The 25,788-nt window shown below is 42.0% G+C and overlaps 2 protein-coding genes across 4 annotated transcripts in view; both read left to right on the forward strand.

Annotated features, from left to right (window-relative positions):
• The window catches only part of LOC102082737 (extracellular matrix protein FRAS1), a 473,764-nt gene that overhangs the window by 23,066 nt on the left and 424,910 nt on the right, over positions 1 to 25,788 (forward strand). The gene's annotated exons all lie outside the window — the stretch shown is intronic.
• Positions 11,979 to 17,725, forward strand: LOC100696082 (thiosulfate:glutathione sulfurtransferase). Of its 2 annotated transcripts, none has more exons than XM_025910083.1 (4): positions 11,979 to 12,115; positions 15,680 to 15,802; positions 15,900 to 16,062; positions 17,359 to 17,725. In XM_025910083.1, the coding sequence occupies exons 1-4, from the start codon at positions 12,109 to 12,111 to the stop codon at positions 17,420 to 17,422; spliced, it is 357 nt and encodes a 118-aa protein (XP_025765868.1). In that variant the 5' UTR covers positions 11,979 to 12,108; the 3' UTR covers positions 17,423 to 17,725. The 2 variants fall into 2 exon arrangements, with proteins under 2 accessions (XP_025765868.1, XP_003443661.1); XM_003443613.5 differs by lacking the exon at positions 11,979 to 12,115 and adding an exon at positions 14,894 to 15,148.

The following is a 25,788-nucleotide window of genomic DNA, read 5'->3' on the forward strand; positions in this document are numbered from 1 at the left end:
CTGCGGGCACCACTGACACACCCCTTGGCTGCCCTGGGAGTTATTATATTTTTATGCTTTCCTTTGCTGTTTTGCTCGGTAGCTACTCGTAATCCTGTTTTTTCCGACTGTCTCCGTCACGCTCACACACACACACAAACACACACACAGGGGCAGTCGCACGCATTCTCCCCACAGCCTGCAATACATTTCCCATGAGGCTTCACCCTTAAAGGGCAATGCCTGTAACACAGTGTCCCCCAGGGTTCAATTCTAGGCCCCCTGTTATTTTCACTTTATGTAAATGACTTGCCTAATGTGTGCAAAAATGTGGACACGATTATGTATGCTGATGATACGGTAATTTTTACACAAGCCAAAACTGCTGATGACGCAGCCCATCAGCTTTCACTGGCATTACATGATTTACAAAAATGGCTGAATGACTCATGCCTGTGCCTTAATTTTGAAAAGACCGTATCAATGTTTTTTAGTAAACCTAAAACAACCGTGGCTGCAGTAAAAGTTTGCTTGGGTGCACAAGAATTAATTAATGTTGAGGAATTTAAGTATTTGGGAGTGCTACTAGACTCTAAATTATCCTTTAAAAAACACATTAGAAAAGTAGTGAAAACTGTAAATGTTAATATACAGAACTTTAAACATATCCGCACATCATTAACAGACACAGCAGCGATTACATTCCTGCATTCTATGATACTGGCTCATATTGAATATTGTATCACAAGTTGGTCCTATACGAGCTCTGCTGCTATTGGGCCAATCGAAGTATGCTACAAAAGAGCATTGAAAATATTAGATAAAAAACCTTTTTCATATCACCATTGTCAAATTTTAGATAAATACAAGTTTTTAAATTTTACTAATTTCAAATTATTTAAATCTGCCTGTCTAATATACAAAGTTATACATGGTCTGGCGCCTCCACCAGTGAGTGATTTTATTAAACAAAAGTCTAGCAGTGTTGCCGGGTCTCGACTGACTCGAGCCACTGTTAGAGGTGATTGTGAACTGACATTCAGGCGGACCACCTTTTCACAGAATGCTCTGTCATACCAGGGAGTGAGCTTCTGGAATAGTCTTCCACTGTCAGTGAGGGAAAGTACAAGTCTACCCATCTTTAAGAGTCACTTAAAAGGGCGGCTGAGGGACACACAAACATGTGATCATGTTTAATAATCATGCTTTATATTGGACGGGAAAAAGAGTTAGTGTATTACAAAAAGGGAAACAACTGTTAGTGCAATGGGTGAACGCAATATCACGACAGTCAGGGCATATGCAATACTGGGGTTTGTGCAATATAATTGATGTGTTTCCGTTATTGTTATCTATACTGTCCTCTGTGTCCACTCTTCTTGTCATTTGTTTGTTCTAGTATAATGTGATGACTGTTTTTGTCCTTTTCACATGACCTGTAAATAGTGTCTCTGTATGTTTTTACTAACTTGTGTTTAACACCAACCTGCCAGAGGGTCTGCAGATGGAAATTAGCCCAAGGCTATAATCTGGCATATTTACATTTATTAAAATGTTCATTAATATGTATTGCCCCTCTTTCTAAAAATAAATAAATAAATAAAATAAATAAAAATAATCTGAGGTGCTGTTAACTTGCGATTTCTGAGGCTAGTGACTCTTATGAATTTATGCTCAGCAGCAGAGGTGACTCTTGGTCTTCCTTTCCTGGGGCGGTCCTCATGTGAGCCAGTTTCGTCACGATGGTTTTTGCGGCTGCACTTGGTGACTCATTCAAGGTTTTCACAATTTTTCAGACTGACTGACCTTCAGTTTTTAAAAGTAACGATGGACTGTCATTTCTCTTTACTTAGCCGATTGGTTCTTGCCATGCTATGAATTCTAACTGTTGTCAGATAGGGCTGTCAGCTGTGTAGCAACCTGACTTCTGCACAGCACAACTGATGGTCCCAACCCCATTATAAAGGCAAGAAATTCCACAAATGAGCCCTGACAAGGCACACCTGTTAAAACCATTTCAGGCGACTACATCATGAAGCTCAGTGAGAGAAGGCCAAGGATTTGCAGCGCTGTCAACAAATCAAATGGTGGCTGCTTTGAGGAATCTAAAATATAAGACATATTTAGAGTTAGCAATTTTTTCTTTGCTACAAAATTCCATATATCTTGCTTCATATATTTGATGACTTCAGTATCTATCTACAATGCAGAAAGTAGTAAAAATAACAAAGAAACACTGACTGAGGTCACACTTTTCACTGGTATGTGGGCTGGTTATTGAGCAACATGAAAGACGCACAAGGCCCCAGTTAGCTAATGTTCACTGACATCAAATGATGTGGTAACCAAATTAGTAATAATCAAATATAATACAAGTTAAAATTGTTTTTAAACCTAAATTATCAGACAATTACAAACTTTCACCAATGTCTGCTGTAAGTGGCTAATGTAACATGGGGATGAAACTGGCTTGTTGAAACGTGTCTACTGCCTCAACATAAAGGAAACTGTTGGATGTTTACTTCTCTGTGTATTTAGTTGTTATTCTTCTTCTGTAAAGTATTATTATAACCAGCATGTAACCTCAGCAACTACAACGAATAGGATTGTTGACAGGATGATGCAGTTTTTGCAGGGAAATCTACACAGACCCAAGCTTTAGTATAACAGTTATCCCAGTGTTATTTATCCTGTTTGCAAGCCCTGAATATATTAATCAAATAAAAATTAATGCCTTGAGCTTCCAACTAATCTAAGCTCCATGCTAGCTCTGTATTCAGGATAGTAATGACATGGCCATCCTTTCATTTTGTGAGACAATAAACTGCATGCAAAGCTTCGGTTTATGGATATGCTTTTTGGAAACTACTGGACTTCTCTTCAGTGGATGGAGTCCTGCGGGTGTGTCATTACTGCAATACTGACTTCACCAGACTCTGAGACATGCAGCTCATCCAGCTAAAGGACCTTTTGGCCCAGATTCTTACATGTTCCTCAACTTTACTTTAATGTAGAGCAGAAACCTGTGAAACAGGTTTCAGTGAACCCATTCCACACCTGAGGATCCACTGAGGAGACTAAGTGAAAATGTTGAACGCTCCAAACACAGATGCCCATGACAAACCAAAATGCAGATAACTGGTTAAAGAAATATGTTTTTGTTTGTTGCCTTACTGTTTTTAAAGTGTTTAGAAGAGAAAAGATATGGTTTGTTTAGTTAAACTATAAGAATGTAGAAAATCATTGGCAGATGTCAGCCTGTAGACCAACAAAAAGTGGTAAGTGTAATTTGAGATTATCAAGACATATCTTGCAAACATGTTAAAAAGCAGTTTAACAGATAGAATAAATCATTATTAAATTGAAATAATTATATAGGAGTCTGCATGTTCTCCGTGTATTTGCAGGAGTTCTCTCTGGGTACTCCAGGTTCCTCCCACACTCCAAAGACATGCAGTGAGTGGGGTTAGGTTAATTCGTAATTCTAAACATTCCAAGGTGTGAATGTGAGTGCAAATGGTTGTCTGTCTCTCTGTATAAGCCCTGTGACAGACTGGTGACCTATCCAGGGTGTACCCTGCCTCTCGCCCTATGGTAGCTGGGATAGGCTCCAGCCCCTCCGTGAATCTGATGAGGATAAGCGGAAGAGAATTGATGGATGGAAATAACTATATTGGTTTAACATAAGGTAACTAAATACACTCAACATAAAAAAAACCTTTAAATGTAAACAAACATGCGATAACTGTAAAGATTTCACATGAATGAAAGAAATAAAATATACAAATCATGTTCATTTAATAAGTAAAAGTTATGCATTTATAAATTAGAAAATTAAGGCTGACTAAACATTGTTTTATTTCATGCAAATGGTGTACATAAGTTATTTTTCATGGTAATCCAGCAGGTTATTTTTTCAGTGTATTTAGAAACACATCCTGTCAACATGTGGGTGGCACTGACACAGGGGCGCTTGAGATGGCTATGAAATGTTGAAATCCAACTGAAATTAACTTCTGCATGGACGAGCATATACATCTCTGTAAAAAAGAATAAAATCCCTTTAATTTCACATTTGGCCAGCAGACCTATATTCATTACATTGTGTTGTGGGTTCTGGGTTAAATGCTCACAAAAAAACAGAATAATTTATTCTCTGAATTCAGTACATCAATCAGTTTTTACTGAATGTATATGAAAAATAAAAGTTGAAACTTGAATTCGACTGTAGGAAATTCTGCAGGGAAAAGAGATTTGTAGCCAGATTAAAACTGGATTAGAAACCTTTAATGTTTGGTTAGATCCTCTATGTGCTGCACCAATTTTCAGTCTCATTCAAAACAGATAAACATGTGTTGGACATGCAGGACTCTGTTAGCGAGTCTTCCCATTAATAATCTTTCACCCTTTCAGGTTTATCTTGTCTACAGTAGACTACAATCACCTTGGACTCAGTGGTGTGTCCATAGGTGGCATGGGGTGCCCCCACGCCCAATACACACACAACCAGTACCTTTGGATGATTGCATGAATAGGACCAGAAGGAGTGTAACTTAATACACTCTTACTTTTGTACTTTACGTTAATGCAGTGGTTCCCATTGCGGGGGGGCGCGGTATTAAAAAAAAAGAAAAGAATGCTTGGACACTGTTAGCATAATGGACAGGTTTTTGATGGGGCTCCCACACAAACGCAAAGCAGAGGATGAAGCATCGCCATATATGCTTCCAAACCAGCTTCCTTCTAAGCCAAAGACTAGAAGCATATCTTGCCTTTGGCTTCACCTGCACAACGGTGGTGCCAAGGTAGGTATCCCCGACAGAATTTGTTTCCCCTGCATCAGGAGCATGAAGCTGCTCCTGATGCAGGAGCTGGGCTGTCCAAATCACGGACAAACAGTATCCCACATTCTTGATTTTTAGTTCACAAACACTTCTTATAATAAAATTTTGGTGTTGTTAGCTCTTTATAAAAACAATGGGATACAAACAATATCAGGCTGATCCTGCCGCAATTTGTTCCCCCGTTCAAATCACGGAGGAATTGTATCCCACAGTTGTTTATGTTTTTAAACTCATTTTGCACAGGGAGACATTTTTTTATAAATGTATTGATAGTAATGTTGAATATTCTTACACAGTAAAAAACAAAAACAAAACAAAAACAACTATACGTAAAATAATTACACCATAGAGATGGTTTGTTTAGTGGTTTATTTTATGGCAACCTGTAATTTATTGCAATTTACTTTTATTTGTTTAATTGTTTACAAAAGGTTTGAGGTGTGGAATAAACTGTGATGGAGTTGGGGGGGTATTTTCTTGTAAAACAAAGGGCGGCCTAGCAAAAGAAAGTTTGGGAACCACTGCTTTAATGTATATGTACATAATATAAATATTCTGATATTTTGCTACTTTCTGCTTCTATGCTACTATATTTTTGAATGCAAATATTGTATTTTTTTCACTCCATAATATTGATTTTACAGAATTATTATTTTGCAGATAAACTGCATTATTGTAGATCATGCAACCAATCAGTATAAAAATAATTAAAATCAGCATTAGCTGCAATAAACCAATAATATGTTTTATATTATTTTGAAAAGGTCCCCTCTCTGTAGATACTTTGAATACACTTGTGCATCATTAGGCTACATTGGAATACAATTTGTGCCTGAGTAAAAAAGGTTTTTGGTTTTTTTTAAATATGTTTTTCCCCTTTGCAAAACAGTTGTTTAATGTTTAAGAGCTTGTGCACTGCCACTTTTTGAGTAATAACTTTATAAAATACAGGGCAGCAGATGAGAAGATTGTCTGTGGGCCCTCTTGGCTTGTTCTTGTCTTCCTGCGCTACCCTCTTAAAAAAAAAAAAAAACTTGGAAACCTTCCTCCTCAGACTATCCCACATGCAGCAGCAAGAAAATCTTTCCCTGGTGTGGCGATAAACACAAACTTTCAGCGTTACAGATTGTTTAAAAGTAATTACACTAACAGTATTTAAGTTGTTGGAACTAAACGTGATCTCTAGGTGAGGGCTTTGTAGGTGTTTGCTGCAGTAATTGGAGGATGGAGATGTTGAGAGAAAGTGATGCTGTGACGAGCAGTGAGGAAGACAGCCAAACAAACCCTGTCATATTAATTTTCCTACAGTCACAGGAATTGTGTATTATTATAATATTCTGCCACCTGGGGGCGCTGTGTAATCATTTGAAAAACTCAGCCTACATTTAGTGTATTATTCACATCATTTATTACATCCGCTGAACAGTTGAGTGGCCTATTGTGTTATATTCTGTAGCAAAGTATCCGTATTTGTCATATATTGCGACAATTTTAAAAAATAATGTTGCCACTTGTCTCCACTTCATCTTTGGGATGCATTTTTTTATTTCTCCTGACTATTTGTGATGACTTGGACCCACTGAAGTACTAGCATGAAGTATGAAAACTGCATCTTTATACAGGAAGTCATTACTTTGTTACACAGCTGTTGCTTGCTTTTTGTTTAAAAAAAAGTATGTCCTTATGTGAGGGGAATAGGTTTATTTTCCAGCATAGATCAATAAAGACAACAATGTTTAACAAAATATAAAAATTTTGCCGATAAAATTATTAAATTGAAAACTAATATAAGATCAATTTAGTTCAGTTCAATTCAATTCAATTCAACTAAAGAAAATCCATAAAATTCAATTCAATTTAAATAGTGCCAACTGATAAAAACAGTTGTCTTATGTTGTCAGGTAAAGACCAAAGACCGTACAATATTAGAGAGAAACCCCCGACAATCAGCTGATCCCCTGTGAGTAAGGGCAACAATTGGAAGGAAAAAGTCCCTTTTAACACAAAGAAACCTCCGGCAGACGTAGGGAGATCGGTTGGGGGTGAAGGGAAAGAGAAAATAAGAAAAAAGAATGAGAGCGCAGAAAGACGGAAGGAGACAAAGGCACAGTAATGGTACATAAGCACAATGGGAATTACACCAATGACAAGCCAATACAAGGGAAATATGATCGCTGTCATTGTGACATTTTAAAACACTGGGATGCTTTTCAAGAAGCTTTTTTAAAAGAGCTTTAGTGACATTACTCTGAAATCACAACACAGGAGTGAGTGATTGTTACTAAAATGGGCTTCTGTATGCCGGTGCAGTTATTTAAGTTATTTCCTTAAAAAATCACTTAAATGACTGTATTTCCTTACATGCGCTGACTTTTGTAATTGCGCAGTTATATTGACATCCCCTAAAGAAACGCAAAAAACTGTTTTATTCTGAATAAATATGTGTAATGACCCTCACTCCTCTGTATCCAGTTCCAGGTTTTGATGGTTACTGGTATTAGAGTAAAAGTATTTAGAGTAGTGTTTGCAACTTTTCTGTAGTTCCTTTTCACGTAATTTGAGTTTATTTGAACATTGTTTGCTTTATATTTTGATTTATCTACAGCACAGGAACATACATCCACACAATACACACATTACTGATGAACTGATCACATTATTAACTTTTGGTTTTTTAACAATTTTTACTTTTCATGCAAATCATGTGTGGTCTCCATATTTTGTCCTTTCCTTTGAGCCAGAGCCATCACATATGGATGGTTGATCATAAAAGTAATGACACTTGCACATAATAAAGGGAAAAGGTTGGAAGAAAAATCATGGCTAAGTCCTAAGATTTTTAAACTGGAGGTTAGTGTTCTTTGAGATAACTCAAAGATATCTCCATGAATTAGAGTTTCACGAATGGAAAAAAATTCACTAACATGCCTGAAAATACATGTTCATATGAAAAACCCTTCACGTCCCAGTAGTCACTACATGTCTGTCCTCTAAGCCCTGCAGTGAAGTGCGTGTGGCTCCATACATCAGACCATCGGCAAATTGTCAGTGCTTGTCCTCTGTCAGGTTTTCCGAGCCTGACTTAACAACTGACTTGTTTTCATGTTTTTTCCATCAGGATTTCAACCACAGCACAGCACTGACACATCTCTAGGTAAAGTCTTGAAGGACAGATAAAGAGAGCAGCAACATTTCAGTCATGTTGTCCCAAACAAACACTGACCAAGTTCACTGAACAGCTAAAAATAGTCTTAAATCAAATTAAGTGGAAAGCTTTGTAATGTTAAAAAAAATCAAAAATTAACCCATCAAGTAATTTTACAAATCACAAAAAGTCCTTTTTTTCCACGAGTTTACTGTGTTGGTGTGTTGTTCTATGGTATACAGTGGGCTTCCTGAACGAGAGAGTGGGACCACCAGGAATCACTGACAAGTGAGGGAGGAGGCAAAAATCAGAGGGTGGGTGTGGTTTACATGTAAGTGTTACACATCGACAGAAGACACTTAGCATCTATAAGATAACAGTGGGCTCACAAGTTGAAAGACTAAGGTGTAAGGAAGTAAAACAAAGCTGTTATAGACTGTTAAGCACACTGGGGGGAAATTGTTCCCAGGCTTACTTGATTAGCAAGATAAACTTGCACAGGATGTGCAGGTGCTGTTTCAATAACAACGACATGTTAATGAAACAGCATGACGATATGTGAGAACTGTTTCTTCAAACACCACTGCAGTGTCTGTGCAGGAAAGTGTAACTTTCTTACAAAGTACTGAATGCTTGAGGCTCAAAATACATTCCTGATGAACTCTTACTGTTAGTGTTATTACAGATGAGCTAATTATAAACTGATGGTAACTGTTGTCATGTCTGCAAAGAGACACTACTGCTCAGTTTTTAAGATCTATTTTTGTCCCTTTGAGAGCCACAAAGTAGCTGTCATTTATTTCCATTACACTAAAGAAAAGGCAGACCTAGGCAGATGTGTTAAATAAAGGCATAATCACAATACTTTATTAATCCTGTGGTAAATTGTTTTTGTTTGTTTTTTTTTTTACAGACACTCACATAAAATATAATTATGAAAGATACTAAATGTAAAGTTTCTATATAAAAAAATAAGTAAACTAAGGCCCTCAAAGTGTGATGTTGAATTAAAATATTGCAAACTTTAAAAAATAATATGTACCTTAGATAAGATATTACGGGTGAAAACACTCCAAGGGTCATGAAGTTTGATGTCCATGGGTAGGAATGCTTTACTGTGGTGTTCAGTGGTGCATCGTGGCTGAATGAGTCTTTTGCTGAACATGTTCCTGCAGCCGTCCAGCACGAGATGGAGAGGTTGTGAAGGATTTCTCCAGTATTGACTGTAGCTTGGACAGCATCCTCCTTTCTGAAACATTTGTCAGAAAGTCAAGCTCCACATCCACGACTTTACTGGCCACGTGAATCAGATTATTGAGTAGTGCTGTTATGCAGTACCCTCAGTCTGCTGCTGCAGTACATCAATAACATAGAGGATTGCACTGGACACCACAGAGTCATAAAACATCCTGCATCATCCGGCAGATGTTGAAACTTCAGTTTTAACTATTCCTTTAAAACCATGGACGAGTCACTCTACAAGACATGGCACTATAATAATAATAATAATAATAATAATAACAGTGCTGTTATTATAATACTGCAAAGAGCTGAAAGGTTGGGACAAATGAGAGATGCTGAAATTTAAATTAAAAAAAATCTTTTTATTCAGGGTAGACCAACTGAGCAGCGGAAAAACCTGAAAACATTGATTATTAACCCATTCTTAGCTGTTGCCCAAACCGCATCTCTTTCCTGTACCAGAGGAAAGGCATCATAGTCTTTAACTGACAATATTTGCACTGAAGTTATCATTGACTGATTGTGTATAACGTTTTATTATGTGGGCCTTTCTTGTTCTAGAAAACATGCAGGTTTTATGCACGTTTTTGTCATGTTAATGCTGAAGATACTGATGGCTTGCATGTATTTGGATTAAAAAAGTAAAAATATGAATAGAATCTGCAATTAATGTGATTGCAATTTTAAATACATTATGCACTTGTTCAAAGAGAAAAAGAGGAAGCGAAAATTGATACATTTTTTTAAAAAAATCATTCATTTATTATACCACAGCAGGCACGTGCAGAGGGGGGGGCGGAAGGGGCTTGAGCACCCGCCCCTTTCCTGATGGGTGCCCAAAGTGCCCTTTTGTTGAGGCAATTTTTTTTTAATTTTTAATTATTTTTTTTTAAATGTGTGTGTGCGTGTGGAGTCCTGTCTGTGCCCCTCAACAATAATATTTAACTATTAATCACATTTTTGCTAAATAAAAGGATCTGGCTTGCATCAGTCACATGATCACCATTAACCAATGATCGCCCTTGACGGCAGAACGCGCTGGTTACGAGCCGGGAACGAGCTCACAAAGTGCACGCGCATTTTTTGCGGTCCGGAGCTGTAGGAGAAACACAAATTACCTCAGAGACACAGACTGATGCGACACAACCAGTAAGTAGGTGTACAGCGCACACTGTAGTCTAAAGCACACAGGAGTATTAGCTTATTACGTACACGCTGGTAAGCTGTCTTGTGGCAACTGACGAACTGAAACAAATGAGCGTGCTGTGTGTGCAACAGCGCGACAAACTTTACCTGTCCTTTTATTAACTGCACAAGTAGTGCTGGTCATAGCTGCTGGCTCACTGGGTAAGGCTGTCATGGGTCTGTAGCTCTGTCACCGTTTTAGGGAACATATTTAGTTTTAAAGTAAGTTACAGGGCTTTTCCTGCCTTTCTGGGGGGCTTATATTTCACTTAAAACGATCTAATATGCATGTCCACATAATAATGGATTATTATAATTATAATATTTTAAAAAACACGCTGTATTTTAAAGAACATACATTAAGAAACAGATTATATTAGATTTATATTTTAAATAAGACAAAATGCTGATTTTACAGCAGCAAAATTATTGTATCTCTACAGTTTAAAAATGTAATAAGCTTTCTCCCTGCACAGAGTGGATAGTGAAACAAATGGAATCATCATAAATACATTATTATAAATTTATTACTTTTTTTCCCTCATTGCTTTATTATTGTAGCTCTAGTAATAAATAATAAGGGAAGGATTGTGGATCAGCACCATGATGGAAACTTGTGCCCACAGTATGTACAGTATTCTGAAGAAGGTCTAAAATGTCACTGTGTGTGCGTGCATGTGTGTGTTTTATGTATATGGATTTTTGAATTATTACTCATAATATAACATTGTCCAGACATGGCTGGTAAGGACATGAGGAGGAAACAGTAGGAGCTGTGTGAGGATACTAAAGGCAGTGGATCCCTCAGCAGCTGGATTACAAAGAGCACAGGTAACATTAACACATGTACCAGTTGTTGGAGAGGTATTCCAGTATAAAAATAATAATAAGCACAACTGAAATGTTTTGCTTCTATAACATTTTTCTGTCATCATTTTATTATAGATTAAGTGTAAGAGTTGTTAAGTGTGGATAATTAAATAATAGTTTATTGCAATAGCAAGTTGTGCCTTGTTCTCAGATGGACAGCAAGTGGAGAGTGATAGATGAAATGAGTGGATGGAAGGAGGAAGAGAGGCAAAGAGTGATTCACAGGCAGAGCCGAGTTTATTTCTCAGTTTTTTGTTGCCTTATGGTTCCAAGCGCTGTCACCAATCTTTGCATTTTGTTATTATCTCATGACACTTGTTTAATCAGCTACCATCTCTCCTATGGACTTTTTAATGTCTACAGTCTCAGATCAACACAGCCCTGCCCTCCAGCACTATCAGCAGCAGGAGCAGCAGCAACCCCTCAACAGCAACATTGTACCCATCAGGTAAAACATAGGCTACGTTTGCTTTGCCTCACAACAGTGATATAGTATGATGCGATCCCACATTAGATGAATGTGTGTTGTTGTTATTCAGCCTGGTTCAATGTGCCCCTTTTTAGCTTTGAGCACCCGCCCCTATAAACGTCTCTGCACGGCCCTGTACCACAGATTTAGGTGTTTTCAACACTTATGCAGCTCTGAGACCTAACGGATTTTACGGTTGCCAGTGAAAACGGGGCATCCAACCACCAGCAGGCTGAGAAGAAGAAAAAAAAATCAGCGTAAAGGTGAAATACGTGGTTAAACTTTAAAGTGTTTAAATTAACTGAATTATTCAACAAAACTTTGACTTCGTATCAAGATTTGAGGAGGAAAATTTATCTTCAGTTCAAGTAGACATGCCAGGTGTGTTCGAACAGTCAGTTAACTTATTGTAGCATTGATGTTTCTCTTGATTACTGTAGAAATGCATTAAACACTTAAAGGGACTACAGAAAAGGGGCACAAAGTTTTAAAAACTTTCATTTCACTGCCATCCATCGGGTGAAAGTGAAAACCTTTTTTAACGACGGTTACGACGGTGCTATAACTGCTACATCCTGAGATTGGCGCCAAACGCACCATTATAAAGGGAGCGTTCCAAAAAAAAAAGAAGACGAAGAAGAAGAAAACAGGTGTTGTGCCCAAAAGTGATTGGGCGTTTATCAATATGCGTACTTGTGCGTACTTGCGTTCTCGTGTACTCGTGATACGTCATCAGTCGGAGACCAAGTACTGTTCCAATTCGAAGTACGCATCACGCCGAGAACGCGAAAAAGTCCCGGATGTGTTCTCGATCCGCCCATTTTATCGAGCATGCATCGGTGTAGACTTGGGACAGCTATATATCCCAGAATGCATTTCGTCCAAAACTCAACAGCGGACTCCCGGCACATCGCCCCGCCCCCCTCCCCTCCCCTCCCGCTCGCTGACTTCTCACTACTCAGGTTAAAGAAACCCCAGCAGCTGTCTATAGTATTGAGTGTCCACTAGAATAGAAATAAAAGCGTTCTAACATCTCACCTGCTTGTTTTTATTAAGGTATGTACACGTATGTACATGTACACTATTTTTATTAATAGAGGTTTCACTACTGAGGTTAAAAATGATATATAAGTCACTTAGATCACTTCTAAATGTTAATGTTTGGTTTATTTCAGTGTTTTATTTGTTCCTGAGTAAACCGGTTTGGCTGTGATTAAAGTTAAGCTTCATAACATGTTACTCACAGTTAAATTAGGAGGGGACGGCAGTAAAAACTCCGGACCTGTGATATCATCACGTACGCTGGTACAAATCACGAGTCCGTGCTCGCGTACTTGAGAATTGAGAGACGGCCCACGAGTCCGTGCTCGCGTTCTCGGCGGGTACGTACTCCCGTGCGTTCTCGGCGGGTACGTACTCACCGAGCACGCGAGTACGTACTCGCGTACTTGGGCATTGATAAACGGCCATTGTCTGCCAGAAACTGATTGCCGTCCGCGGGAGCGCGCGCAGCTGCTTAAAGCTGCAGCGCCCGGATTACTTGCGTTGCCAGCTACTTCCGTGCAACTGATATAACGTGGGGGGGGGGGAAAAACCCAAACACATTTATGCCTTTGTTATTAGGCAAAGGTATGCATTTATGGAACTTTAACGTTTCTTGTAACCGAATTATGACGCTTATCAGAAGGTTGCTTTCAGTGTGTAGCGCAGTCACGAATGACTACATGCATCACGATGAAATAATTAATGCCTACAGGTTTAGTATGTCTACTCTTGTTGTTCATATTTGTTATAAGACTGTCGAATAGTAGTTAAAACAATAAAGACCTATTGTGCCAGTATCACCATGACTCTTTCTTGTAAAGTTAAATTTTTGAAATGTTTTTGAAATGTTTCTTGTTTTGTATCGTTGTCTCCTATAATATTTATTGGTTGTTTATTTGTTTATTAATTCATTAATTTATGTTTGTGTTGCTGTGTATGTTTCTGTGTTGTTCACAACATTAGAGTTCAGCTTTGATTGCAATTTGTTTGTAGGATTATTCAATTATTTTGTGTTTCCTGACATGTTAGCATAGTTACTGTATGCAAAGAATTAACATATATGTTGTTCCATGGTTTACTGGTGTTGAGCTTCCGCAATACCCCCTGTTTCTGGTCTATTTGTTAGTTTATTTTAACTGGTGGTTTCTTCTTTAATTGGATGTAATTGTTGTTCGTTTTTGGTTTTCGCTTCAATTAGTATTGGAATGACATTTTTATTACCGTTTGTTTTCTCTTTCCTATTACTTAGTGTTCCTAATGTGTTTAAGCAGACCTCCTCCCGCCTGTTTCCATTTGGCCATTATCCTTTTTTTGTATTATTTTTGAATTACAACATTTTTGAAATTTGACGTTTTATGCACAGGTTGAAAATGTCATATTATCGGTATTAATGTTCTTTTAAAAGTTATTCAGCAGTTCCAAGGGACTGATGGAGATATAATGTGTCACATATGATCCTTTTGGATGATATCCAACAGGTTTGAAGCAGAAATATTGTTTCAGTAACAAGATATAGTCCACAATCACTTTTTGGCAGGTTGGAAATAGCATATTATCAGTTTTTTGTTCCTGTACAAGTTATTCAGCAGTTCTTGGAGAGTTTTGGGGATACAATATATCACATGTAACCATTCTGGAATATATCCAACAAGTTTGAAGCCGAAATATTGTTTCAGTGACAAGTTATAGGCCACAATCACCTTTTGGTAGCGCTAAAATTCCATGTTCTCAGTCGTTATTCTGAACAAACAAGAAAGAGTCATGGTGATACTGGCACAATAGGTCTTTATTGTTTTAACAACTATTCGACAGTCTTATAACAAATATGAACAACGAGAGTAGACATACTAAACCTGTAGGCATTAATTATTCCATCGTGATGCATGTAGTCATTCGTGACTGCGCTACACACTGAAAGCAACCTTCTGATAAGCGTCATAATTCGGTTACAAGAAACGTTAAAGTTCCATAAATGCATACCTTTGCCTAATAACAAAGGCATAAATGTGTTTGGGGTTTTTTTCCCCCCCACGTTATATCAGTTGCACGGAAGTAGCTGGCAACGCAAGTAATCCGGGCGCTGCAGCTTTAAGCAGCTGCGCGCGCTCCCGCGGACGGCATTCTGGCAGACAATCACTTTTGGGCACAACACCTGCTGAGTGAATGTATAGTGATGACAATAACCAGCAGTATGTAGTTATCCCGTATCAGTTTGCACAGCCCAGCAGTGTGCAATGCTGTCCTTCGTGCTGTCCCGGAGTTTCTGCCAGGTTGTTACGGAGGCGAACCGGAGGTGTTACCCGGCCTTTGGCTCGATATTTCGGACTTTTTCAACATCGAGTCCAAAATGCGACGAAGCATCAGACGATGGTAAAGGCGTCGCTGTGTCCGATCGAAATCGTCCTACGGGAATAACATAATGATCGTGCAATATTAGGCAGGCTTGCCACTTTGGGGCTACAGATATCTTTCTTAGTGGTTGATATTAATAGTCGGATCTCATGATATTTGTGTTAAACTGCTGGAATGCTGTCTTAAAGCGTCAATTGCCTGAGAAATACTTAGACTGTCTTTGTCACAGTCGGTGTTTATGGCTGCCTATAGTCAGCATTTTTCCCGGCTGAATGGGCTGCAGGTGGTGTACACAAGCAGTTTCACTCCATATTTCATAGAGAAGATAATACTGTAGCTTAGCTGTGCCAGGCGGTATTTTTAGTTCACCCCCACACCAGGCAGCCACAGTGTTTACCATCAGCAGGGGTTCAGTTAACAGGTACTGTAATTAAATCAAGAAATGGCGGAATGGTGGTTTTACATCATTTTCAAAGAATACAAGCACTATAAGCAAAATAATTTAAAACTCTAACTTGCCTCTTGTTTCCTTTCTTTGTTGCTTTTCAGGTTCAGTGGTGACCTACTCAGAGCTGAAGACCATGCTGGCAAGCCATAACATTCAGCTCTTTGATGTGAGAAATCCTGATGAGTACCAGGCTGGACACATTCCCCAGGCCGTCAATGTCCCACGTAAGCAGGATTTTGATACTTGTAGGGACTTGTCTGGTTTCCTGTTTTCCTGCATTTGTAAGTTAACATGTGTGGTCTTTGTTGGTATGTATCTCAGTGGACAACCTGGAGGAGTCTCTGCAGCTGTCCCCTGAGCTCTTTGAGCAAAGGTTTGAAGTGAAGGCTCCCACGAAAGCTGATGACAACATTGTGTTTCACTGCAAAAGTGGCAGCAGGAGCATCAGAGCACTAGGCATCGCTCATCAGCTGGGATTTAGCAAGTAAGTAGTAATAAATGTCCTTGTTTCTATGCAAAACAAACCTGGAGATTAAGCACACTACCAGTGGAAATCAACTGTGGAAACACAGTGTGTGTGTTTCCAGGGTAAATTTCTAAAGAGGTGAGGTCTACTACAGATCTGCAGCATTGGATCAATGAGAGGTTTACAAAGTCTGAAAGCACAGGGGCATGGCAGAAAACCTGTGTAACAAGCTCTGTATGTTGTGCTGTGAATTGTTTTCCCTTTCTCCACAACCAGTTCAAAGGTAAAATGGTACAGGGCGATGGTGGAGAAATGTGGCCACTTAACAAGTTAAATTGGCAAACTGGACAGGGATCCGAAACTTACCCAAAATGGGCAGTTAGGTCACAGACGAGCGTCCTGCAGATCAGGTTATGCCGAGTGAAGATCAGATACACTGCAAAGAGATTAGACTGGAGGACAGGTTTTAAACTGCATGCAGTCTCACTGGCTTTGATAGGCGGGTTGAAAGAAATTCTTTACTTAGTCTTGTGAACATGTAATTCCCATACAGATGTATTTTTCTACTGACCATATCTACAAAAATATGAAGTCTTATCTGGCCTATAAGTAGCAAAAATAAAAATCATTACCATTCAGTTATTATCCTTATTTATTGTTCCAGCACTCCTGCTACATTTAGATGTCTCCCAGGAAGTCACGCTTTGACCAAAATGAATCTCGTAACGAATGCAGAGAGTTATCATCAACTTCTGAATCAAACTGACTTGATATTCATGTGCAGTTCAAGTGGGTCTGCTGTACTCAGTGAATGAGTGTACAGTGATCAAGCCCAAAAAACATGCATCAGATCAACTGCATGACCAGGAGCAGGCATGTTATTTCCCGTAGTGCATGTTTGGCATGTGCACTATAATTTAGACTGGGTGCCACCTCGTCCTTATCTAGAATTGAAGGTGAAGGGTTGCTATTTTGACACCCTGGAGGAGAGCCAGTGTTTGCTGCAAATGCACAGGTGCAAGTTGTGAAAGTGGGAGTGGCACATTTATACACAAGGAGAACACTTTGAAGACGATGCTAATCAAACTTAAATCAGGTAACTTCTGCTGTTTTACAGACTCTTAAATCTTGGTTTGTGTTTCATAAACATTAATCCAAGATCTATAATGGTGCATTACTGCTGAAGCTGGAGTACAGAGTCCTCAGGTGATACTTTGACTTGCTGAACTGTGGGTGACCTTTTAGTATAAAGCAAACAACAGTATTAAGAGATTAAGCTCCTCTATCTGTGCTTTTTTTGTTTTTCCCCCTCAGGGCGAGACATTTTAAAGGAGGCTACTCCGAGTGGGTCGACCAAGAAGGAAAATTAATCAAGTGAAGTCTGCACTGAAGTTCTTCATAGCCACCCGGCTGCTACATATCTGAACAATTTATATGATAGATTTTCATCATATTCTATTAACAAGTACTGTTTCTTTTAAGTAACAATTTAAATGCACTGTCTGTGATATATCTCTTATTTTGTTCAAGAGTACTGTCAAAGGAAGTTTTTAACACAGTTTTGCTGTAACTTTATGTGAAAATATTACAAGTGTCCTTTTTATCCTGCTTTAAGATATGACATGGATTACCAGCTGATGAATGTGAAGGTTCTTTAAATAAACCCTATAAAAAAATTAAACATCTGTGCCAAAATATTTTTTCTTTGTCATCATAAATACCTAATTACTATAAAAGCAACTAACCTATCCATTTTATATTTTACATTTTTATATTTTAATGTTTTTTTTTTAACCACACTGAACACTAAGCAAAAGATGAAAATGGAAAACACAGAAGTAAAAGTACAGGAGCTCATTAAAATGTTCATTCAAATAAGTGGAGAGAAAATTTACTTTGTTTCATTGGCCTGAAACACTTTAATGAGCATGTGGCTGTTTTGCCAGCACTTTGAGTTTATAGTTTGTTTGTTTTTCCTTTTAGTCTGCAGTCTTCACACATTTGTTTTATATCTTTTCCAAATTTTATTTCTGGCTCATTTGTACACTGCATCACGAGTTAAAATCTGGCCAACAACAACTTAAAGTGCAGCACATTAAGTATGCAAAAAGATTTATTTTTTAAAATACACTGTTTTTTTCCTTATCCAGTGAAGGAAATGCATATTTTTGCTTCTAAGTGTTAAATTTGGAGGCAGCTGCTCTGTCTACATCGCAGTAGCACTTCTTAATCCTGACTGTTCACCTAACACACTAAACTGTTTTGGTTGGAATTTTCCTGCTCTGTAAATCTCTACAGCAGCAGAAGACGGCACTGGGTGTGACTCCTGTGAGCTAAGGACAGTAAACTGAGGCTGCAATTCACACAGGCTCAACAAATTTGGGCAATAAAAGATTGAGAAAACATTTCCTGGTCTGATTAATCTTCATTTCCTGTTGCCACAATTATAGGTGTTGGTGTAATGGTTTTGCGATATTTTCTTGGCACACTTTAAGGCTCTTAGTACAAACTGAACTTAGGTTAAACACCACAGCCTAAATGAGTATTGTTGCTAAATATGTCCATCCCTTTATGACCAGTGTACCCACCTTCTGATGGCTGCTTCCAGCAGGATAACACAGCACAAAGTTCCAACAATCTCAAACTGGTTTCAGTGTTCAAATGGCCTCCACTGTCATCAGATCTGATTCCAATAGAGCACCTTGGGGATGTGATATAACAGAAGATTCACATTGTGGTTGTGCAGCTGACAAATCTGTGATGTTGTCATGTCAATACGGACCAAAATCTCTGGGGAATGTTTCCAGCACCTTCTTGATTCTATCTGAAGACAAAAGAGTCCTGCAGTGTTTTACTTCATTGTGACTCTACCAGCTGAACCTAAAAGATGCACCAATAAATAAATAAATAAACAATCCATAGGCTATTATTGTTGTTGTTGTTATTTATTTAATTAATTATTCAGCTGTGTCCATTTCATTTCATTCGTGTCTCCTAATATGTTCTCCCTTGTTTCCTCTATTTTGTCCTTTTGCTGTGTAAACACATACCCGCACATGCGCTGCATTATTTCAGTTTGGAATAAGAGCAGTTCAGCCTGAATGCCAACAGATGGCAACAAAATGTCGGCCAACTCTAAGAGTGTTTATTTCCATTTTCTCTCCAACACTGTTCTTATCATTATTGTATCCATGCCCTCTAAGGGCTGACCTTCACAGTGGTATTAGTCTGCGCTGATATACATCCTGTGAGTAACAGCTCTGTGAGCGGCTGTCAGGAGCTCGAGCTGGCCAAGGTCTGTACAGCTCTCATTCAAAGGGGAAAGAGATCCCACTTCACTCTTCAGCTTCCCGTCCCTTTCTGATCAGAGCTATTTGCATAGCATCCGTACAGCAGGCGTGTCATGGGTGAAGGAGTTGATGTTTATGTGTGGATGTATGGAGGGAATTGGGTGTACACCCTTAGTGATGACTTTGGAGGAGATGAACATAAAGAGAGCAAAGGGTGTCTGGATTTAATGGACACCGGTTTCGAGTGACTGCACTGGAACATCATCCAAAGTCAAAATGTATTCTGTGTTGTGGATATCGCACATCATTAAATTTCATCAGGCTCCAAACACATGCCAGCTGCAGCACATATTAGGAGTCTCCAAAGCTCTATACGGCAGAAGATGTATATATATGCCAGAAAGCTTCTGCAGACAAGAAGGATGGGTCAGATTTCCAGTGGGCACCAAGGACATTTAGGCACTTTTACATGAGTTAAAACACAAACTGACAGGTGGTTCAGAGTGAAAAATGATCAGTTGGCGATTGTTTGTCAGCGGCTGCAGTTACACAGGACAGGCCATTAACTTCCTGCTGCTCGCTGCTTTTTAAAATGCACTCTACCAAGGCTTTGTAATAAAGTCGACTATGACTCTGTTTTGCCTTTTTTTAATTCTGGAAATGTAAACCACATGGCCTTCATTTGTCTCCAAAACGGCTGTTGTGCTAAACCTCCCTCACAGGACTTTTGTTGAATTTTCTCCAGTTTTTTTTTTTCTTCCTTCTTTGCGAGCTGGAATGTGTACATGAATGGGAAAAATGACACCCTCCTTCGCGTGGTTTGGTCCAGATCTCACTTACTTGGTGCGCGCTGTAGGGGCTCCTGCAGTACGGATTCCTCTTATCTGCCATGTAGACAGAGGGGGGACGCATTGGCTGAGAGCAGAGAGATATAAGGCAAAAAGGTCCTGGTGTGGCGGACCACCAGATGGCTCCACTCACACCCAAGTTGAAGGGAAGAGCTGGGTGGAGATTTTGGCGCTTACTGTATCTTAAGTTCTGAGAGACAGTGTGTGAATAAACAGTTGGAGTGAGACACAGGAACCTCTCGTGTCGTTATTTCTTACCTCCACATTGGTGACCCCAGTAGCGAACATGCTAAGGCTCGACGACGAAGCCAGCTCCGGCCTGGAAGCATCGGCTGCCGCCGGATTTGCACCTCCGCCGATGGCTGCGTTTGCTGTGGCGCTTAAATTGCCGGATTTTTGGCTTCACGATCCCCCTTCATGGTTCGTGCACGTAGAAGCTCAGTTTGCTCTTCGTGGAGTTTCAGCCGACGATACTAAATACCACCATGTGGTGGCTTCTCTTGACCCGCTGTCAACCCGCCGCGTGATGACTCTCCTCCGGGACCCTCCAGCCCACGGCAAGTACACCGCTCTCAAGGCGCTGCTGCTGCGGCGTTACTCCCTCTCTGATGCTGAGCGAGCCGAGAAACTCCTTTCCCTCGCGGGCCTGGGCGACGGCACCGCCCTCGAGCTCATGGAGAGCATGCTGTCCTTGCTGGGCGCGGATGATGGAGGATTTCTCTTCACCCACCTCTTTCTCCGACAGTTGCCGGCTCCAGTGCGCGCTGGCCTTGCCAACTCCCCGCTATTGGCCACGAAGGATTACCGCTCTCTGGCGGAAGAGGCAGATCGCATCCTCCTTGCTACCAGGAGTTTCGGCGTCCAGGCGGTTGTTCAGGACTCACCAGCGTTTTCCCCTGCCTCCTCACCGATGCTCCAGGGACCCTCCGACTCGTCCACGGTGGCCGGAATCGCTGCGCGGCAGCACCGCGGAAAAGGGCTTTGCTTTTATCACCAGCGTTTTGGAGCGAAGGCCCGGCGCTGTCTCCCGCCTTGCAGTTTCCAGACCCAGGGAAACGGGCATGTCAGCGCTCGGTAGCAGCCGCGACCGCTGGCAACAAGGAAAGGCTGCTTTTCTTAGAGGACTCACGCTCGGGGAGGCGTTTCCTGGTGGACTCCGGCTCACAGAAGAGCCTTCTTCCCCCGGCTGGCTCGGACGGGCTAGCTGAGGGCTGCGGGCCATTGCTAACAGCGGCTAATGGCTCTCCCATCAAAACCTTCGGCGAAAGGTTGGTGACTGTTTGCTTTCATGACCGTGACTTTCAGTGGAACTTTGTTGTTGCTGCTAGCTCTGTGCCTATAATAGGCGCTGATTTTCTTTGTGCTCACGGACTGCTGGTTGATGTTGCTAACAGACGTTTAATTGATGCTGTGTCATTTTCCTCATTACCCTGTTTTACTCGGGGTGCTCAGCCCGTGGTGCATGCTAACTCAGTGGATTCGGGTGACGTTTTTCAATGTTTGCTTTCTGAGTTTCCCTCACTCACTGTCCCCACTTTCTCGAGCACTGTGACGAAGCATGGGGTGGAGCATTACATAACTACAGTAGGGCCCCCGGTTTTCGCGCGCGCGCGTCGCCTCGACCCTGCTAAACTGGCTGTCGCTCGGGAAGAATTTGCCACCATGGAGCGCCTGGGCATCGTGCAGCGTTCGAATAGTGCCTGGGCTTCTCCTTTACACATGGTGCCTAAATCTGATGGTCGGTGGCGACCTTGTGGGGATTTCCGCCGTCTTAATAACGTCACGGAGAACGACCGTTATCCCATTCCCCACATCCAAGATTTTTCCGCCCATCTTGCAGGGACCTCTGTTTTTTCGAAGATCGATTTGGTACGGGGATATCATCAGGTTCCCGTGCGCGCGGAGGACGTCCCCAAAACCGCCGTTATTACACCTTTCGGCCTTTTCGAGTTTCTGCGCATGCCGTTTGGCCTGAAAGGTGCCGCCCAAACCTTCCAGCGGTTGATGGACTCTGTCTTGCGCGGGCTGCCCTTTGTTTTTGTATATCTTGATGATATACTGGTAGCCAGCAGCTCGAATGAGCAGCACCTGTTCCATCTGCGTCAGGTTTTTCAGCGTTTGACGGAGCATGGACTGATTATTAATCCGTCTAAATGCCAGTTTGGGTTGCCCGTTCTCGATTTTCTTGGGCACCGCATTTCCGCTGAGGGCGCGGTTCCGTTGCCTGACAAAGTCCGAGCTGTTTCGGAATTTCCGCGTCCTGCAAACGTTAAAGCACTGCAGGAATTTTTGGGGATGGTGAATTTTTACAATCGTTTTCTCCCCAGGGCGGCACATCTGCTGAAGCCCCTTTACGGGGCGTTAAAAGGTAAGAAGGCTAATGACGCCGTCGACTGGTGTCCAGAAAGCATCCAAGCGTTTTCTGATGCTAAGTCAGCGTTAGCTAATGCTGCCCTTCTGGCCCACCCGTCCCCCTCAGCGCCGATTGCGTTGACCACCGATGCGTCGGACATAGCGGTGGGTGCGGTGCTGGAACAGCGAATCTCGGGTGTCTGGCAACCGCTCGCCTTTTTCAGCCGTACGCTGCGTGACAGCGAACGCAATTACAGCGTTTTTGACAGGGAGCTACTCGCGCTCCACCTGGCGACTCGCCATTTCCGTTTTTTTCTCGAGGGTCGTCACTTTACCGCATACGTGGACCACAAACCCTTGACGTTTGCCATGTCCAAGGTTTCTGATCCATGGAGTGCACGCCAGCAGCGCCAGTTGGCAGCCATTTCTGAGTTCACAACAGACATTCGGCACGTGGCTGGTAAATCCAATCATGTGGCTGACTGTTTGTCCCGTGCGCTGGTTTCTCCTGTCTTTCTCGGCATAGACTACTCCGCCATGGCTGCCGATCAGAGCGGTGACCCGGACATCCTCGAGCTTAAATCCACCCAGACGGGCCTCATACTGGAGGACAGACCCATGCAGGACGGTGGTCCTTTCCTGGTCTGTGACGTTTCCACCGGCCGCCCTCGCCCAGTGGTTCCCGTTTCCTGGCGTCGTCGGGTTTTTGACTCGGTACATGCTCTCTCTCATCCGGGGGTCCGGGCCTCTGTTAAACTGGTCAGCTCTAAATTTGTTTGGCCAGGCCTTCGCAAATCAGTTAAGGAATGGGCGTCGGCGTGCATTCCCTGCCAGCGTGCGAAGGTTCATAAACACATCAAGGCGCCTCTGGAGCAGTTCTTTATACCCGGCAAACGTTTCGATCATGTGCATGTCGATCTGGTGGGTCCTCTGCCGCCGTCACAAGGTTTTACGCACCTTTTGACAGTTGTTGACCGGACCACCAGGTGGCCGGAGGCAGTCCCCTGGCATCCACTACTGCAGCAGTGGTGGCCAGGGCATTTTTGTCAACCTGGGTCTCGCGTTTCGGCCCGCCCGCGGACATTACGTCAGACAGAGGCCCCCAGTTCATTTCCGAGCTTTGGTCGGCCATGGCTGATGGACTGGGGGCTAAAGTCCACCGCACAACCGCATACAACCCGCAAGCTAATGGGATGTGTGAACGGTTCCACCGGTCGCTTAAGGCTGCTTTTCGTGCCTCCTTACAAGGTGGCAATTGGGTTGACCGCCTCCCGTGGGTTTTGCTTGGGCTGCGCTGTGCGGTTAAGGAGGATCTCGGCGCTTCCCCAGCTGAGCTCGTGTTTGGTCAGCCCCTCCGCGTGCCTGGAGAATTCTTGCCGGAGAACCCTCCCCCCTGCTTCGATCCATCAGTGCTATCGCTCAACCCACTTTTGCGCTCGCTTCGGGTTCCTGGTCCTGTGCACCATTGCGTGCCTGACACTTTTGTTCCAAAGACTTTAGAGACTGCTAAGTTTGTTTTTGTCAGGCACGATGCCCACAAGACACCGCTGCGGCCGCTGTATGACGGCCCATTCCGGGTTATCGAACCGGGCCAGAAACATTTTGTTTTGGATTTTGGGGGTCGAAGGGAGACTGTGTGTGTTGACAGACTTAAGCCTGCACATGTTCTTCCGGACAGTAATGTAGTGCCGGCCCAGGCCCTCGCCGTGGCCGCCCTCCTTCAATGGGGTTGACAGACTCTGGTTTCCCCCGCAGGACTACCCCCGGACCACCAACGTTTGAGCCTCCTTCTGCCTTTCCTGCTCGCCTTCACCAGCCTCGTTCACAGGATGGACCTTCCTCTGCCTGTTCTCTCCCTCCCAGGTTCAGTCGTTCGGGTCGTTTGCTTAGGCCCAGGGTCCTGGACTGAATAGAGACCTAACTGTGTGTTCAAGGGGGGTATGTGTGGCGGACCACCAGATGGCTCCACTCACACCCAAGTTGAAGGGAAGAGCTGGGTGGAGATTTTGGCGCTTACTGTATCTTAAGTTCTGAGAGACAGTGTGTGAATAAACAGTTGGAGTGAGACACAGGAACCTCTCGTGTCGTTATTTCTTACCTCCACACTGGTATTCTTTATCTGCATAGAGTTTCCTTTTTCTTTTTGGCATTTCTTATGTCACAGGGTTATAAAGGGCCCCATAAAGATAATGGCGCGACGGTTTACACATGTTTTTTAAGCACCCAGGCTGGCCTAATGCCTCACAGGTCTTTCATTTGGTTGTTTTATGAGGCCAGCATCTGGTTATTTTTATTCCATTATCACTTCCAGCAAAGCACGACCCAGACTGCGAGACTGTGTCAGGGTCATACTGATGAGGGAGGGGATTCTAACTCATAACGCAGATATTCAAAAACTTCTATCATAGCAGTGACACGCAATCATTTTATTCTCAGATCAAAACATGTTCCGCGCCCCCTCTCGTAATAATTAGCCACAGCGTCACTAAGCACACCTGATGTAGCCACAACATACGTGCGTAACTCCGGTGTGGCCGCAGAAAGCTCACTGTAGAAAGCCTCATAGAGCCACCGAGACCCGGTGGGGGGAAAATGAAGTGAGCGAGCGAGATTGGAGCTTCATCTGTGAGCTCTCCACATCCACATTCGCCCGTGCGCAATGGCACCGAGCGCTCCTCCGGCTCCTCCCGCTCGCCTCGCAGTGCTGGACGCAACGACCGGGCAACTTTTAACTCAGCACGGATGATGCTTTTCCTCGATGGCATCTGATGAATTCTTCACTGGGTAACACTAACAGGTATGTAAGCGTTTGTGCGTACTTTTTGTTTGGGGTTTTTAAAAGAAAAAGCAGTAATGTATTATTAATTGAAATGTTTTATGTGTTGTCTCTCCAGCTAAATCCTCACCCGCTGCTCGTTTAACAGTTTGATTGCGCATTTACTTCGATAACTGATCATGTGGCACAATCATTTTTGTCACTAATTAGGCCATTCATGTGTGTGACTGGACTACAACTGACCTCAGCCTTTGCAGAAAGGTGATTTCGACGCATGATAGGGCGCTGCAATTATGGGCTTTAATTGAATTCTGTGATAAATGTTTGACTATCGAGTAATAAGATGAACTTGGCAGGTATTTGTAATAAATTCCAGGTAGCAAAATGAATTTATTACACACAGCTAGACTGGGGGGGGAAAAATCCTTGACAAGGTGTCAGCCAAGTCTGCTGTGGCAGCAACCCTCCTGTTAGTCTA

Source organism: Oreochromis niloticus, linkage group LG9 (genome assembly GCF_001858045.2).
Source record: "Oreochromis niloticus isolate F11D_XX linkage group LG9, O_niloticus_UMD_NMBU, whole genome shotgun sequence".
In the NCBI taxonomy this organism is placed as follows: domain Eukaryota; kingdom Metazoa; phylum Chordata; class Actinopteri; order Cichliformes; family Cichlidae; genus Oreochromis; species Oreochromis niloticus.

Bases quoted from the DNA above. Each gene is read 5' to 3' on its own strand.
- LOC100696082 (XM_003443613.5), top strand. From the start codon at position 15,013: ATGCTGTCCTTCGTGCTGTCCCGGAGTTTCTGCCAGGTTGTTACGGAG. The intron at 15,149-15,679 runs GTAAAGGCGTCG...GTTGCTTTTCAG, and splicing joins CGACGAAGCATCAGACGATG to GTTCAGTGGTGACCTACTCA. The intron at 15,803-15,899 runs GTAAGCAGGATT...TATGTATCTCAG, and splicing joins CCAGGCCGTCAATGTCCCAC to TGGACAACCTGGAGGAGTCT.